General features: G+C 41.9%; 1 protein-coding gene across 6 annotated transcripts in view; it reads right to left on the bottom strand.

Annotated features, from left to right (window-relative positions):
- Window positions 1-1,355: 1,355 nt before the first annotated feature.
- prdm16 (PR domain containing 16) overlaps window positions 1,356-16,645 on the bottom strand; it is a 179,804-nt gene continuing 164,514 nt past the window's right edge. For 3 of the 6 annotated variants that reach the window (XM_069140951.1, XM_069140952.1, XM_069140950.1), the window contains exons 9-16: window positions 14,700-16,377; window positions 14,441-14,528; window positions 12,355-12,527; window positions 12,112-12,189; window positions 11,589-11,758; window positions 9,703-9,874; window positions 6,044-6,307; window positions 4,702-4,810 (exon numbers count right to left, since the gene is read on the bottom strand). In XM_069140951.1, coding sequence (XP_068997052.1) covers window positions 4,798-4,810; window positions 6,044-6,307; window positions 9,703-9,874; window positions 11,589-11,758; window positions 12,112-12,189; window positions 12,355-12,527; window positions 14,441-14,528; window positions 14,700-16,377 — 2,636 coding nt within the window. In that variant the 3' untranslated portion in view covers window positions 4,702-4,797. Of the gene's footprint in view, window positions 4,811-5,309; window positions 5,491-6,043; window positions 6,308-9,702; window positions 9,875-11,588; window positions 11,759-12,111; window positions 12,190-12,354; window positions 12,528-14,440; window positions 14,529-14,699; window positions 16,378-16,645 lie in introns of all 6 variants that reach the window. The other 3 variants (XM_069140954.1, XM_069140953.1, XM_069140955.1) reach the window with 2 other exon arrangements.

The raw sequence follows: 16,645 nt of genomic DNA on the forward strand, positions 1-16,645 counted from the left end.
TTCAAGGCCCGAAATCAGATAGCAGCCGGCTTTGAGTCAATTCTCTGTTGGTGGTGCACAATTAACAAAAATGTAGATTGGATCAATTACATTTATTACAATCAGCAGAGCTTGGACCAGACACATGGCTCATGGATTGGTTTAACTCAATGTTTGGTAAATGGAAATCCATCATTCTGACTGTTGTGTCTTATCAATCGTTGCGCTGGTGATCTTTGCCCTGATAGGATGTTGCATTATTTCTTGTGTCAGAGGTCTCATTGTTAGAGCTATTGATAGATCTGTCTCGCACCAAATGGCTTCTCTAGCTGAGAAGCAGCCACTCATGTCAAACAACTCCGATTTGTTCCCTTCACCTTATGGCTATGACAACATTGATGATTCTGAACAAACATCTTACGTATAACAATGGCTGATACACATTCTGATCATGATTTGTTTGAATTGGTTCCATTTACACCAGACAACACAAATTATGCATCCAAAACTCTGAGACTGCAATTAACTCCACTGGTCACTCTGCGCATGATCACGTGTTATTACAACCTACGTGATCATGAACTTGGGAAAATATTCACTCTACACATTGCATCATATTCTCTTTCGTTGATAAACTTTGTCCCTCCTCCAATCTTCCCTCACGTTTTTATATTCCTAACATCGGCTGGAGACCACACATCTCCAGGTGGGATATACATTGGAGCTGGGAGACGAAACATGCGTTTGAAGGGCAGGCAACACAATCTCATTACCTTCACAACTATCTCCATGTCTGTCACCCCTGAGCTTGCTCATTATACTACATACTATAGTGTAACATTTTTATGACATATTGAACGACATTCTAATGTATGATATTTTTATCATATTTTGGACAACATACTATAGTTTGACTTTTTCATGATTTTTTTGGACGATATACTATAGTATGACATTTTTATGACATTTTGACAACATACTCCAGTATGACATATTCATTACCTTTTGGACAAAATTATACAGTATTACATTTTTATGACATTTTTGAAGACATCATAGTATGACTTTTTCATGACTTTATGGATAACATAATATAGTGACTTTTTTTTTTAACATTTTGAAGGGCATACCATCATATGACATTTTTATGATTTTATGGACGACATACTATTGTGTGACATGATATATATATATATATATACATATATATATATATATATTCTTGCTGTCTCCACGCATCTCCTTTCCCATCATTTTCTGCTATGATGATAAAATCTATCTATCTATCTACCTATCTACCCACCCACCCACCCACTCACCCATCCATCCATCCATCCATCCACCCACCCACTCACAAATACACAAAGGACGCCTCATTTAAAAAGCACACAGGTTTTATTGCATATCAATTTCATGTATAAATTCTTCATAGCATTGGAAAGATTACATTTGGTATACATTGCTATTCTACAGAATTAACATCAGAGTCATATCTTTTCAATGAAATTTCTCTAAAGTACATCTGCAATAATCACAAGCATCAAAAGAACTGCAATTTCAGAATTGTTCAATATTATTCTACAATCCTTTATTGTTTTTCATTATGTCTTCTTCCACAAGTCTTTTCTATGTCGTTCAGAACCACCTTCCCAAACATATGTAGGCAGTCAGAACTTGAAGTCAAACCTACTAACCTAACCACATGTACAATAAGTGCATCTACGGATTTATTATTTTTTTTATTTTCTTTTTTTTCTCATTTTTTGATTTAATACACATTTCACAAATGGACATCATTATGACTGCTAAACACGTCATGCACAAGAACTTTTTTTTGTTTGTTTTCCATAAACATAACAGAGGCGATATACAATTCAGATTTAAACAAAACAAGCACCATCCATTTAAACCCATATTTTTCAATGATTTTTTTTCTTCAGACAAATGCACCATTGTTTTTCATTCTTTAAAATACTATACAGTTAAAAAGAAACAATGTATATTTTTACTTTCTCCTGTAACAGTGGGGGCAAAAACAGCAACCATGTTCTATTATGCTGAAACATATTTCAGTGACCATCTGCCAGAATACTTTCTGAAGTTGGCAAAATGGAAAACTTCAATGCCTTCAATTCCTTTGCTTTACACAGCGCGTACTTATTACAGTAGTCCATGACATGAATTACTACATATAGTCAACCAAAAAACTTAGTGACCCAAGTCTTTACATTTTGTAACCACAAGTTGTAAAACAACGTGTTTACCATGAATGGAATCTCATTCAGTAGAATTTTAAAAAGACTTCTGTCTTTAGAAAAATGAGATGATGCAGCAGTCCGAGCATCACACTACCACCTGCTGTCGTGAAGAAAAATTACAGTGCTTCTGTTCGTCTTATCTCTCCACGTCGAGCACAACCTGCCCATCTTTTGAAAGTGAAACCAGTCTGAAAATGTATCTGTATTCTAAGTTTCCAGAGACCTAAGCCTCATCATTTATGGCTTGGACCCATATGGTTTAAGTGCTAGTTTGAAAATACAGCATCAGGCCTAGTTTTGAAAGTCCCAGTATGAAGGGAGGAACAGTGATCAACAATGCTCACCCCCTGCCCCCACCTCCTGCAGCTATCTACAGTAAATTACTCATGCCCTCTATGGCATAGCTACCTTGTGGACCACATGGAATAGGTTTCCAGTATGATCTTTGGAGAAGAACAGGGAATTTAAAGTAATTATTATCAAGTGTTTCTGTTTTCCCCGTCCAGAATCAACTGGAAATGTTAGATGGACCGACCAGCAGAATTAAGATGTCCATTTTAATACAATCTGTGGTTAAGTTTACTATCTTCTTTAATGAGCTCCTTTCTTTCGTCTTGGATAACCATTGATTCATATTCATGCAGATGTGTCTGTGTGTTTTAGACTATTGGACCATGTCATGTTGGACAACTCATTTTAAAAAGAATATTCAATGGTTACACTACACATACTAAGCGCCAAACAGAGGGGGAAAAGGAGCTTGATGTTGTAGAAACAAGTCAGATTCAAGAGTGTGACAATGTAATGCCCTTTTTCTGACATTCATAGTGAAAGTTGTCCAAGTCTGCCCCCCAGAACCCTTGAACCAATTTAAACAAGACACATTTAGTATACTGGGTAAAAAGAATGAATTAAAACAAGGTGGGAAAAAAAGACTCAACACTGCAGGACGTTTCAATTCCAAATAGGACCTACAACTAACTACAGCTATATTTCACTATAAATAAAAACAATTAATTTCATGGGTTCTTTCCATTTTGGCACACTGAGCCATCAGAACCAGAGATTCAGAATCTCCCTCGCGTTCTGATCAGCGGTCATTCCTTCAGCAACAAGAACAGAGGGATAAAATGACTTTTCTTCATTTTCACTCCTCCAGTCATGACAAAAACAACCAAAAAATAAATACATACACACACTGAAATCAAATATATAAGCGCGTAATAAGAAAAAAAAACAACTATGACAGCAAATGCAAGCCCCTTGGAAATGAAATGATTGTCAGAGAACAAAACATTTTCTATGGGTTATTTGGCACATACCACTCTTGCTATGAACATCTAGGTTATTTTGTACATCATATGACAATATCATACAATTTTGGTCCTTCTCTAAAATAATTATATTAACAATTTAGCACTGTGGTGCCTACAAAGAAACAATACTGCGGTATCTAAGAGGAAAGAAAGTAATAAAATTAACAAATGACGATGAATTAAACAAGCAGAGAAAGACTTTCCTCGTTTTTTTTTTCTTTTCTTTTTAGCATGATTGAAATTAATTTTCAGCATGATCAAATTGAGTAACCAATTACAACGGCTAGTGGCCCAGATAGCTCATTAAAAGCACATTTGAACATCGAACATCGTTCTCCATGTAATCATTCAAAAATCAACAGTCTACTGGATCTGTCAATTCGTTAAGTAACATTTTGTGTGGTGCTGTTGTTGATTCTGCTGTTCGAACTGAAACAAGATTGGTACATGAGTCACCCATGTTTGGTGGGGGAAAACCTGGAGACAATCGTGCACACGCCCGCTGTGTTCCTGGTGAAACAGTGCCACTGTCGGGACATGCAGTGCCAATGCAGTACTGATGCTGCAGTGTTTGTAGTAGGCGGTGTACAGACTTTAGAGACATGTCAGTCATTAAGTGTCTTTACGAGAGCTTTACAAAGGCTCTCTGTGATGCTGTGGGGAGCCTTGTGCACTTGGGGAGGATCAGAGTAATGCAGAGTTTCAATGCTATTGAGAAGCATTCATCATGTCCTTCACATCAACAGGAGCTTAGCAGTGCTTTCTCTTTGACAGAGTCTTGCAAGACCCCTCATCAAGGGACGATCTATCCCTATCTCTCTCTGTCTCTCTCTCTCACTCACTCACTCACTCACTCACACTCACTCACTCTCACGCACGCACGCACGCACACGCACGCACGCACGCACACACACACACACACACACACACACACACACACACACACACACACGCACACACACTCATTCTTTCCATCTTATCTTATGTGTATGACAATGAATTCTTCTCCGGCCTCGACGTCTTTCTACTACTCATGTCCACTCAGTCGCTTGTTTCTATCCATTTGCGAAACTAATTGTTCCTCCTCCTCTTCCTCCCACCTTCTCTCTTTGTCTCTCTCGCCTAGATGTGGTTGAGTGGGTGAAAGCTGCTCGTCTCAGACGGTCCACCTCCCATGCTCAGCCAAGCGTCCAGAGAGTTCTGGGAGGGCGCGTGCAAAGGGTTGTTCTCTGAGAGAGACAGCATCATTGCATAAGCCTGCACGAGAAGATAGGTGACTTTTAATAAAAGGAAACTGCATAGTTCAATACATAAACAGCTGTTTGGTAACATTTCTCTTCATCCAGTGACCTGTCAAGAAATTAAAGGATGACTTTGGGTCTTATTAAGAATAAGACTGTTTGATCACTGTTGCTTTGCTTCCATGTTCCTAAATCTCTATAAACTGTGATTATCCTTTAATTTCTTGACATGATTGTGAGAAGGATGTTTCATTATACTGTTTTAAGACAATATATCATAGAAAAGATGACAGCAGTTTACAGGTAATGTTAGTAAGTTGTGAGAGGAAAAGGCTTTGACAGGGTAGAAGAAGAGGTGCTGTTTACTGTGTACAGTTTCACCTTCAAAATAAAAAAAAAGATCCATCTCATCCCTTATGTCTGTATCCACTGGACCTATTTTGTCCTTCCTCACGTCTAATCAAAACAACATGTTCCTCCCTCTTTTAATCGACAACCAAAAGCCAGCCACATACCTGGGTTTTAGCCTGCCTGTACAAAGTTTCTTTCAATGCCTCAGACTCTAGTGAGCTGTTAAATATGTCTTTAACATCAAAGGGCTGCTCGTCACTGGCTGCTTTACGTAAACCATCCAGGCTCTTGTGGAAGCTGGGCAGACCCTCCAGGTCCAAGAGAGAGCCCTCCTCCTCTATACACCTGCACACCAAAGGCATGGATGGATGGCAGAAATAGCGCAATGTGGATGGGTTGGAGGGAGGACGGATGGAAAAATAGACATTGAGATGGAATAGATGGAAAGTTCATGTCATGTGTGTGGGGTGAGGGGGGGGGGATTAAAGGAGGATATTAAGAAGAACAAGATAATGGGAAGTGAAGAGAAAAGGAGATGTATGATTAATAAAAAGAGATATACAGGCAGAGGGAATAAGGTGGGAGAAGAAAAGGAAGAGTAGGAGAAGAAACTGACCTAACAAAAGCGAGTGAAAAACTTTTCTGACTTTTTTGTTTCATTTTTGAGCATTTGTAAAATCCACATGTTGAGTCCACGCTTTAACTCTGTCTCTCCTTCTCAGTACATACTGTACAGTTGTTTAGTATTAGCATTGGTTAGAATTAAATTAGTTAAAAGGAGAAGCTTCTGTTAAATATGTTGGTAGATAAAATATGTGGTGCACATTTGCTGTGCTTTTTCAGGGTATATTTGTGCATGAACAATGTGATTTTCTGCAGATGTCAACAAAATGAATACCTGCGAGCGTGTTCGTAGCTCATAGCTAATGGAGCCGTCTCCGTCTCCGTCTCCTCCTCTTCCTCATCCTCTTCATATACTCCTGTTGTGACAGGGGACGGGGACTCGGGCACCTCGTCGTGCGACTTCTCTGTCAGGCTGCCTTCCTCCTCCTCCTCATCGTCACCCTCCACCTCCTCTTCCTCCTCCTCTAGCCCCTGGAGGCCTAGCTTGGAGTTAGACAAACTGTGGCTGGGTGGCCGCTCCTCCTCAGGCTGGTCTGACCTGCAGAGGGATCAAAGGTCAAAGTGAGGAGGAAATGTTAGTTATAGTGTTTCCAGCGAGCCAATCAGGAAGGGCATTAGGGATTATTAAATTTATGGAAATATACAGTGTGATGACATAATAGCGTATCTCAGAGAATCAGCTATTGGTGATCACAAACAAGACTTTATTCAATCTGTTTGAACCAGAAATAGCTTTATTATCCTAAAGCTGCACTTAGAGTTTACAAAAATATTCTTGAAAAAAATATGTTTATTTATTTCATGGACCATTTTTCATGTTATGTTGCTTCAGCTTACAAAGCATTCTTCTACCACTCTGTTTGGAGGGCCAGTTGAAGGGTTTGGTGATCACTATACCTCGATCTCTAAAATAAAAAAGGGGGCACCTTACCCTATGCGGGGGCTCACGCAAAACAGAGGGGTCAAGGGGGGGAACTGGGAATGGGCCTAAATCTGGGTAGAGTCCATGGGTAGTAAGAGAAATGTAGAGAGAACCAAATGGGAGGAAATATCTTGTTCTCGTTTGTTACACTTAAGAAATTATTTGTTTTACATCATACAAGCTTTCTATCATGAGCCTGTAGGCCCAATTTGCAAACTTAAATTGCTGCTTGCTCTTTTTATTGTTTCCCAGCAGAAATCAAATTGTAAGACGGACTTCTTGTAGTTTGAGCGTTGTGTCCATTTTGAAGCTGGGTGGCTGTTACCATTTAACCATCTAAAGGCATGACTCATCATGAGTAGAGAGAGAAACATAAATAATCTGATGACAGCATCCACAGTCCAACTCCAGTGTCCACACAAACAACATGGGTGCTGACAGTCTGCCCGGAGCACTTTTCAAGCGGCCCACAGATGATTAATTGGCCGGCTACTCGCAAACAGAGCGGGAGATGGTCCGCCTCAGAGTGGGTCCTCGGTACCCCTTCACACACTCCGTAATGGTGGAACATAGTTTGGGCGACTGAAGGAAGACGACGGCTCGGCTGCAAGCAGGCTATCAGCACACTACCATTACGACCTGCCATCTGTACATTTTCCAGCCTGCATCCCAACACCCCACCCCCAACCCCCCGCCCCTCTATCACCCCCCAGACCACGATGTCATGGCTCATGATATCATTTCCTCTGGGAGGGCAAATTTACCCCTTCCATTTTTTGCCACAGAGTGGACATTTATCAAATCAGACAGGATTACCTCTGGGAAGGGGTGCACAGGGACAGGATTGGGTCACACAGAGTGGGTGGGTGAATGTGGGTTAGGGGGACTTTGGGGGGGGAGAAAAAAAAGTTCTTCTCTTTCAATCTAGATTAAATATCACCATAATCAAATTGCAGAGCTGGTTGGCGGGGAAAAAGTCCATGCCTGTGAACGGGGAAAGAAGCGTAGACATAGGGGGCCCTGGGTTTTGTCATTTAGTCTAAACACGTCAGTTGGGTGTTTGTGTTAGCAGGCTGGGGGTATGGGTACAGCGGGTGGATGGGGGAAGAGCTCAATCATCAGTGGATCTCCTAGATAAATGCCTCAACCTGAGTCCCCCTCGGGGTCCAAACTGCCAGCTATTGTAGCCCAGTCCCAGACGAGGAACCAGCTCCAACTGTAGTTTTATCCAAACCATAAAGCTCAAGCCATGGCCGGGGATTATGGTCCCAGGGAGACAGATACCTCCTAATCACTGTGGTGCTGGAAATATCTGTGTACATCTATACCCTCTAACTTTTGTTGTTTGAAACTTCCCACCCCCAGAGCAGCAGTGCTGCCTCAGCATACAGCATCCCCAGCTTGGAGACGGGTCAAAGTTTTCATGTGAAAACAAGAGCTTGCAGGGACTTTTATTTTGACTGGCTATGATGCTGAAAAAGGAGTTTTAAAGGGGGAGAAACTATGTTGCGAGGGCGGTTAAGAGCGATTACAGATAGTCGTCCATGAATGTGTGTTTGTGTTCAGCGTTTGCCTTCAGTCACTCAGAGGGAGAATAAACAGCGGGCTGTCTGGTGGGAGGACAGAAAGCATAACACTTATTCTGAATTACAGATATTAAAATGTCAGGCCAGCTTGTTGTGGATGAGACTCAGTATTGATCCCAGATGGCAGAGGGGCTAAATTGCCACTGGGTCTGCTGGCCATAATGCGTGTTGACAAGAAGGAGGGGGGATGATGGAGGAAGAGGCAGACAGAAAGTGAGACTACCAGAAAGGAATTCACATCAGGAATGAGAGAGAGAGAGAGAGAGAGAGAGAGAGAGAGAGAGAGAGAGAGAGAGAGAGAGAGAGAGAGAGAGAGAGAGAGAGAGAGAGAGAGAGAGAGAGAAGAAGGAGTCAAGGAAAGAGGGCAAACCACTGACTGAAAGAGAGAAAACATTTCATCTTCGTTTTTATTTTCCAATACCCTCTTCTTGTCTGAAACCTCTGAAGCTTCCAACAAACTGTGCTACCAAAAATAAAGAAAAATGAAGCAGGAAGTTGACCTCCGCTAGCCAGGCTCATAAAAATAAGACCAGGCATATTCATAATTTTACAAACAAGAGGAGTTGTGTCCCAAGTCCACGTTAAAACAATTTTAAGTAGGTTTTGAGCTATGTCGTGTGTTAAAACTGCAAAGATGAAAAAAATGATCAGCATGCATACTAAATCCACCTGAAACTTCCTATTGGATCACAATTGCACAAATCCCGCTCGCACCTAGAGGCCTTGAACTCAGACTTTAGCTAACGTTCAAGGAGCTTCACAGCAGCTCTGCATGGAAATCATTCTTCACAATGAAGGTCAAACATCCAAGAGAAGTGACCTTAACTGAAAAACATTATTGATTGACTGTTAATAGTGTTGAAACAGCTAAAGAAATATATATCTATATATATATAAAAAGAAAAGTCTAATACATTTTATTTTATCTTTGTTACATTTAACAGTGGCATTCTACAGCTGTAGTTTGTGTGACTACTATTAGTTTGTAGTATGCACATTGTTAGAAGCATGCAGCACTTATGGTGTTGACTGTTGCTGAGCATGTTCCAGCCACTAGAGAGCACTGTGCACCAAGTGTTGGTATGTGTGAGGTTGATCCCAGGGAGAAGGAAGGCGCTTGAGACCTAGAAGTACAACTGTTGGTTTTTGTGAGGCAAACTTTATGTGTGTATTCCTGCATATTTCCATACCTTGGACTAGATGTCCTGACAAAGAGAGAGATTTTTCAAAGGTCTTGAGGATATTTGAACAGTTTTTTCTGCTTTAGTATGGGATTCATGCTAGATTCAGGACGATGGTAGGTTGAGAAATTAGACCTTGGCACAAATAGTAGAGCGTTAGCCTCATGGATCAAATGTAATCACTGCAGGTCTTTGCAAAAATCATAATAAACATGTGATCCGTGTGAGCGTGCTTTTGCCCTACCTCTTGTCCGTGGAGCTGGAGGCCTGGTTCATCTCACTGTTGGAAATGAAGTTGCGGATTTCTGAGAAGTATGAGTCCTCCTTCTCGTCTAAAAGTGCATGATTGTCTGGCTCGGAGTTTGGCGAGGAGATGGTGGTTCCTAAGTTGGAAAGCATCCCGGACTGTTGGCTCACTGTTGGGGAAAGCATGCAGACACACACACACACACACACACACACACACACACACACACACACACACACACACACACACCAATACACAACCACTATTAGTATAATGAGCATCTGAAGTTTTAAGAAAATGCAAAATGTCATTGGAGTTATTGTACACACTATTCACATTTGAATCTATTGAAAAACTGTGATTGTGCATATTGTTGGTTAAATTTGTGAAACTGTGTAACAAACAGGAATCTATTCAGGGAATTTTGCATGAAGATAAACAGTGTCAAAAGAAACAAGAAAATTCTTGAACTTTTTTGACAGAAAGGCGTTTATATAATTAGTTTTCTTATATTTCCTGCATGTTTTGACATAACTCTCTTGTGAAAAGTACAAAGAGAAATACCACAGACATACTGTATCCCAGTTGACTGAAGAAATGTTGTAAAAATCAATCAACATCTATGCATATTTTGCCTTTATCAGATAACAATAGAGGAGAGATGCAAAAAAATCTCTAGCCAGATTTTGAAGTGGGAAGTGGGTCTGTATCATAGGCGAAGGGGAAGCCCATAATTTTGCCTGTTTTTTCATCCATGAACACCAATTACAACAGAATGATAGGAAGCTATCACGGAAAATTTTAACTGAAATGTACTTCTTACTCCTCTATTTAAAAAAAACAACAACATAATATCAAAGTGTGTCCTGTTGGCTTTTCCCCTCTTGTGTCACTCATGTGACAACCGCCCATCTCACATGGTTCGTACTGCTCAGCAATGCTCTTATCTGGCAGCACACAGCTGAACATTCACATACACTTGCAGACAGGGGTCTTCTACAGTCTTCTGTTGTTGGCAGTGTGAAGTCAAACTCAAAGCTCACTTCAGACATTACGTTTAGGTTGCTTTTATAGGTTTGGAAAAATATTCTCCCATTGTGTGGTATTATTTCTGTTATCGTTTCTACAGATTTTAAAACATTGCTCTTGGACGAACCACTATGGTATTAAAGGGGAAATGATGGTGTAATTTACAAAGTACAAGAAGAATAGTTTTTTTTGCTTTGGACTAAAAGATAATATACTTCAAATATATTGTTTTCCCAGCAAGAGCCAACCATTGTTTTGTCAAGCATGCTTTGATTTGACTCAGAATTAGGGATTAGTGTTACAATCAAGGCTCCATTATAAAACAAAACATCTGATGAGGAACTTGTTTATGAATTGTCTTTTAACATGCTCACATCAAACAATGGTAAAACTTGATATTTGTTTTCTGGTAATGTCACATAAGTTTACAGGGGCGAGTTATAAAATGTAAAAACAGTTGAATTGTTTAATAATGGTGACAACTTTGGACATGTTACCACAGTTGTGAAACATGAATCACTTTGACGTTCACACTCAAATTTGCAATTATTCGGTTAACAAAGTTTGTTTTCCAGCTGTATTCGGTGGCGTACTTCCATGCTGCACACAAAAAGGCTGTTTTTGGAAATGCAGTCGGAAAGGCAAGTGTGAATCCTTTAACTAAGTGGTTTTCCCACTTTAAATCATTCGCAGCAGCAACCTAAACATTTGAGGTGATGATTTAAAATTTTCCAAATGGGTAATGTGAGCCATTCATTATACAGTCCATTAACCAAACAGTCCCCATTAAATAACTACATTTCAGTTCACACAGCTTTTCTCAGAGAAAACATCCGTGGATGTTGCAAACTGACCAGGAATGTTCTCATGCTCGTGCTTCTTGAGATGGCGGTCGAGGTTGGTTTGCTGGCCAAAGCAGCGGTTGCACAGGTGACACTTGAAGGGCTTCTCCTTGTTATGGATATTGCGGACGTGGCGTTGAAGATTGGATGAGATGCTGAATGAGCGGTCACAGTATTTACACCTGCCGAAGAGGAACAGAAGGATGTAAATGTGGGTTCAAAGAGCGGCAGAGTGAGCAGGGACTGTCCTTTAGCAAAAGATTTATTGTTCACCTGCTGAGGTGAGCATGAAATCGCTAAAGGCCCACCTTATTAGCCCAAAAAATATACCTTGTTTAAAATAAAACACATCAATTCCTAAATATTTATATTTCGTAAAAATAATAGTGTCTGAAGTCTTATAACGTAGAAAAGGAATGCGAAGCAAAGGCATGACTGGAGGAAAAAATAGTGGTAAGACAAGCAGACAGGGAAATACATGAGTAAGAGCCCCTGTGGGCTTTTCATAAAGTTGAATTAGAATAGAAGAGAATACCTGTAGGGTTGTTCCCCTGTGTGTGTCCGCAAGTGTCTGGTGAGGTTTGCTGAACGGGGGAAGATTTTCCCACAGTACCTGGATGGGAGAGTAGACATTAAGGATGAATGAATATAAAAAAGAATCAACACAAAAACTGTTTATTTTATCGTCACTGCAAAACTTTAATGCAGCATAATCCAGTCCCATGTACATAAACAGTTGACCAACACTGGAAATAACACTGCAGCACAGGGCACGAACCTGCAGGCGTAGCGTTCCTTGCCCTTGCGAAGGATGGCGTCTGAGAGGGAAGGTGGTGGTGAGCGGAAGTTGAACAGTGGATGGGCCGAGTGTTGCAGCGAATTGGGCGGCGCGTCCAGTTTTAGAGCGCCAAAGCTCTCCAGCTTCTCTGTCATGTTCTCCATGGCTGACATCTGGCAAGGTGGCAGAAAACAGAAAAAAGGGGTAAGACGTAACATCATGATGAAAATAAAGAATAATAATTTTTTTCGAATTGAAAAGTAGAACGCGTCCATTCAACCACAGTTTGGTATTATTTTTAGTATTATATATCAAAAGCTTTGTGCAGACAAATTCAATTTAGCACGTAGTGAGTATAAAGTGTGTGTGTGTTAAAAAAAAAGCAAAGAAAGCACTGAAAACAAAGGTACAATGTCAGAAAAAACGGAGAGCGAGGGAAAGAGACAGAGAGCGGAAGCAATATATCAGAGGTTAGCCTTGTTTGTGCTAAAGGGGAGTCACCTCCTTGACCTATAACACATCCACATTTGCTCAAATACCATTCCTTCACTATCCCCCTCTGTCCACCCTCAGCTTTAACCAGTGCTTTGTTCTCTACCTTTTTACTTTCCTCTGCCAAAGCGGCTGTTGCAGGCCAGCAAACTGGCTAAATGAGGCATTCAAGAGCCACGATTGGAGCAGTACAATATAGTTTGTGATACCCCCAACTGATAGCCGCTTCCCTTCCCCTAGAAGCCTGTGAACAAAGGGGGCCAGTTATGTAGGAGTTTATTTGCCAAAAACAGCTTACATCCTTCCTTTTTTAGTGAATACGAGACGGGAGAGACACAGGGACAGACACTCCGTCTCGATGTGTTTATTCGCAGTCTGAGAACGGGTGCAGGGGGAGCGGGGTGATTCCGTCATGAGACTGAATTAGAGGTGGCATTGTGTTTGGATCAGTGGGAGGATCACAGCTGAGACACTCTGATATGAGAAGGTTTTATATTGGAGCCTGTGAAAACTTTTCATCCCGGGGATGTTGATCAATTATAAGCTGATGTCTTAAAAAGGCTGCAAAGGGAAGGCTGGTGTAAGACTTCGAGATCGTTATCATTTATTGATGAATCTATCAATGTGTTTTAAGATTATGAGCACAGGGTAAATATAATTGAGAATAGATGCCATTAAATCATTTCTTGCATGCAAAATTACATCAAGAAAAAAACTACGTTAACTAAGGCCATAACTAAAAACATATATGTATGATGTAATTTATTCAAATGCATGTTCATGCGTAAATTTATCTGTCTGTATATGCACCAGATGTGTGTATTGCAAAGTCACGGTTGATAGAGGACACAGATTTCCAGGTCAGATTAAACCGTTTCCCTAACGAGAGCCCCCCATTCTCCTGGACACAAACACAGGATGTCCTTGATGGACACGGTGCTATTATCTAGCCAGCCAGCCAGCCACAGAAAAAAAAAAAAAAAAAACCTTGGAGGGGGTTGAGTTATTAGCTGGCCTGTGGGCTCCCGGTACATAAAACAATGCCACGATTATGATTATCGACGCCAAGAGGGGCAGATTGTTACAATTCAAACGGTTATTATTCTCTTTTTTATTGATACTATCATTCCTTGTAATCAAGATTTGTAGAGGTGGGAAAGGTCTCGTGACAGTCAAACAATGTGACTGATTATCAAAGGGGCTGCAATAACAGACTGTGTCTTCTGAAAAAGGTAGAAGTGACGAGGTACACAGGCGCCATTCAGTAAACAAAGGAAGAAATCATACAGAACCCTTGAGAAAATAACATCAACACTGTGGAATGATGTCGCATAGGGCCCTATCAGTTCAACTTGCAGCAGCGTGGGAGGCAGGAGTGAGGTATTTTCACATAATACATAGTTTGAAAATAATAGTCAATATCATCTGGGAATAATCAGGCTGTGTGCAATACCTGGAGGTCAATTCCCCTGTTTGGTATTCCCCTGCTGTAGTTTTTGTTCAAAGTGCATGTACTATTTACTGTTTCGACCAAAGATTACACCGAGGGCCTTCCTTTGTTTAAAACGTGGATGTGTGTTCACTGTAACTGTACCTGTGGATGAAAGAGTGGTGGTGAGGGCCGGAGGAACTTCTCCTTCAGAGCTCCTACGGGGTCAAGTAGCTTCCTCTTCTCCACCCTGCTGGACCAACAACAAGGCAAGAGGGTTACGTACCAAGGTCAGAGTTCATCTAAAATCTCCAGCCTCACACTTAACATCAATCTATACCCTCTTCATGCAGGTACCTACTTAAAAGCCTTGATATTGGTTATGTGAAAGTGGCCGTTTCTGGTGTAATCGGGGCTGAAATACCTGTATATAGGGTCCATGAAGAATGCTGAGGGCTTGGCGTAGTGCAGGGGTGGTGGCTGGTGTGGCTGTGCCTGGGGCTGCTGGTGCTGGTTGATGGAGGATTGGTGTAACGACTGGGAATGGAGGTGTGGAAAACCAGGTAGGGTGTCGTCCTTGATGGAGACCCCCTTTCCAACTCCATAGATGTGGTTCTTTCGATTCTGTGGCTCAGCTGGCACACCATTATGACTCCGGCTCCGGCTGCCAATGCTGAGGTCCAATGGCTGTTCTTCACTGCTAGATATTGCTAAAGGTCTGCTACCGCTCCCAGTGCTACTATTGGGGTTTGAGGGGTTTGTTGGGGTTGGAGGAGGTAGCTTGGCCTCCTTGGGTTTTGTGGTAAGATCAAATGGTGACTCCGCAGTCGGAGCAGGAGCCGCTGGGGAACTAGAAACCATCTTATGCAGCTGCTCGCGAGGTGACTTGGGCTCTGGCTTAAAGAACATGCTAGGATTGAGAGCGCCTCGATCAGCGCTGAAGGGATAGAGGGAGTTGTGGAAGTTGGGCAGGAACTGGAAAGGAAACATGGAATGGTAGGGCAGTGGGCCCATCTTCTTCTCCTGATGAAGTCCGATCAAACCTGGACCAAAATATTTCTCAGCAATAGAAGCAATGGCTTTGATGGAATCAGTGGTGACTGCATTGGCATTTGTGGTGGTGGGAGGGAGGGCTTGCTCATCAGGTGGAGGGAAGAAGGAGTGCTGGGATGATGCAGAAGCGAGAAATGGACGATCAATCGAGAAGTTCCCTGAACTAGACATGGCTGATATCAATGCACTGTTCGTGTCCTCTAACTGGTGGGCTTCCTGACTCGATGCAGTGCCAGACGGCTTCCTTCTTTTACCACTTCGCTCACGTTCACTCTCTCCTTCGCTCTCCAGGTCAGAGCCATCACCTGAAGCCGTACCAGTGGTGGTGTCCAAATCAGTCCCACTCGTGGTATTAACGTCTTCAAGGTCGCTACCGTCAGACATGTCTGCCATCTTGGATTTTGGCTTGGCTTCACCACTAGAAGACAAATCCAGTTTGTTCTCTTTTTCTTTGTCTTCCAGCTGACTCAAACTGTTGAATCCATTGCTGTTGGTGGAGCTAACCAGGGACAATGGAGGGGCATCTAGGGGACTCCGAGGTAGCTTCACCTCCTGACTGCTGCCGCTCAGCGGACTCTTTATCAACGGACTGGCCGGTAATAGAGGTGGTCGCGGATACAGTGATGGGGGGAAGATACCTGGGAAACCATGAGGGAGGGATGGGAAACCATGGGGCCCTGGGGAGAAGGGCAAGCCAGCATGAGGGTGAGGTCGGGAGGGGAAGTAGTCAGTGAAGCCTAAACCTGAGTGGTTTAGACCTTGAAGGTGGGGATGTAGGGACTTGGCCTTAGCCATGATGGGGCTGGAGCTCATGGGGATGCCAGGGTTGAACATCCCTGCTGGAGAACCATAATGGTTTTTGCCCTCACAGAAGCGACGGTGCTTGTTGAGGGAGGAGGTAGTGCTGAACAACTGCCCACAGTCCTTACACTTGATCTGGGTGCGGCAGTCAGCATGCATACGCTTGTGGCGGCAGAGGTTGGAGAACTGGGTGTAGGATTTGTGGCACACCTCGCCTGGGGGAGCAAAAAGATGCAGCCCATCAGGGCCTGGTTAAACCCATTTTAACACTGTCTCCAACTCTGAATACCAAATCAAAAGCAACACAAACATAAAAAGGGACCTTGCTATTGAATTAGTTTTAAGAAAAGGTGCTTTCTATGGACAAAAATCATTCTGCAAATGTACATATGTATAAGTCTTTGATCCCAAATAAATTATTAATCATCATATGAACTGCTTATCTTAGCATTTTATTAATTATTGAGAAGCACCCCATTAGCAAACGAATTTAAACGAGTCATGATATTTTAAGTT

Source organism: Embiotoca jacksoni, unplaced genomic scaffold, assembly GCF_022577435.1.
Source record: "Embiotoca jacksoni isolate LCO1_2020_lvr unplaced genomic scaffold, fEmbJac1.0.p SCAF_9, whole genome shotgun sequence".
Classification (NCBI taxonomy): domain Eukaryota; kingdom Metazoa; phylum Chordata; class Actinopteri; family Embiotocidae; genus Embiotoca; species Embiotoca jacksoni.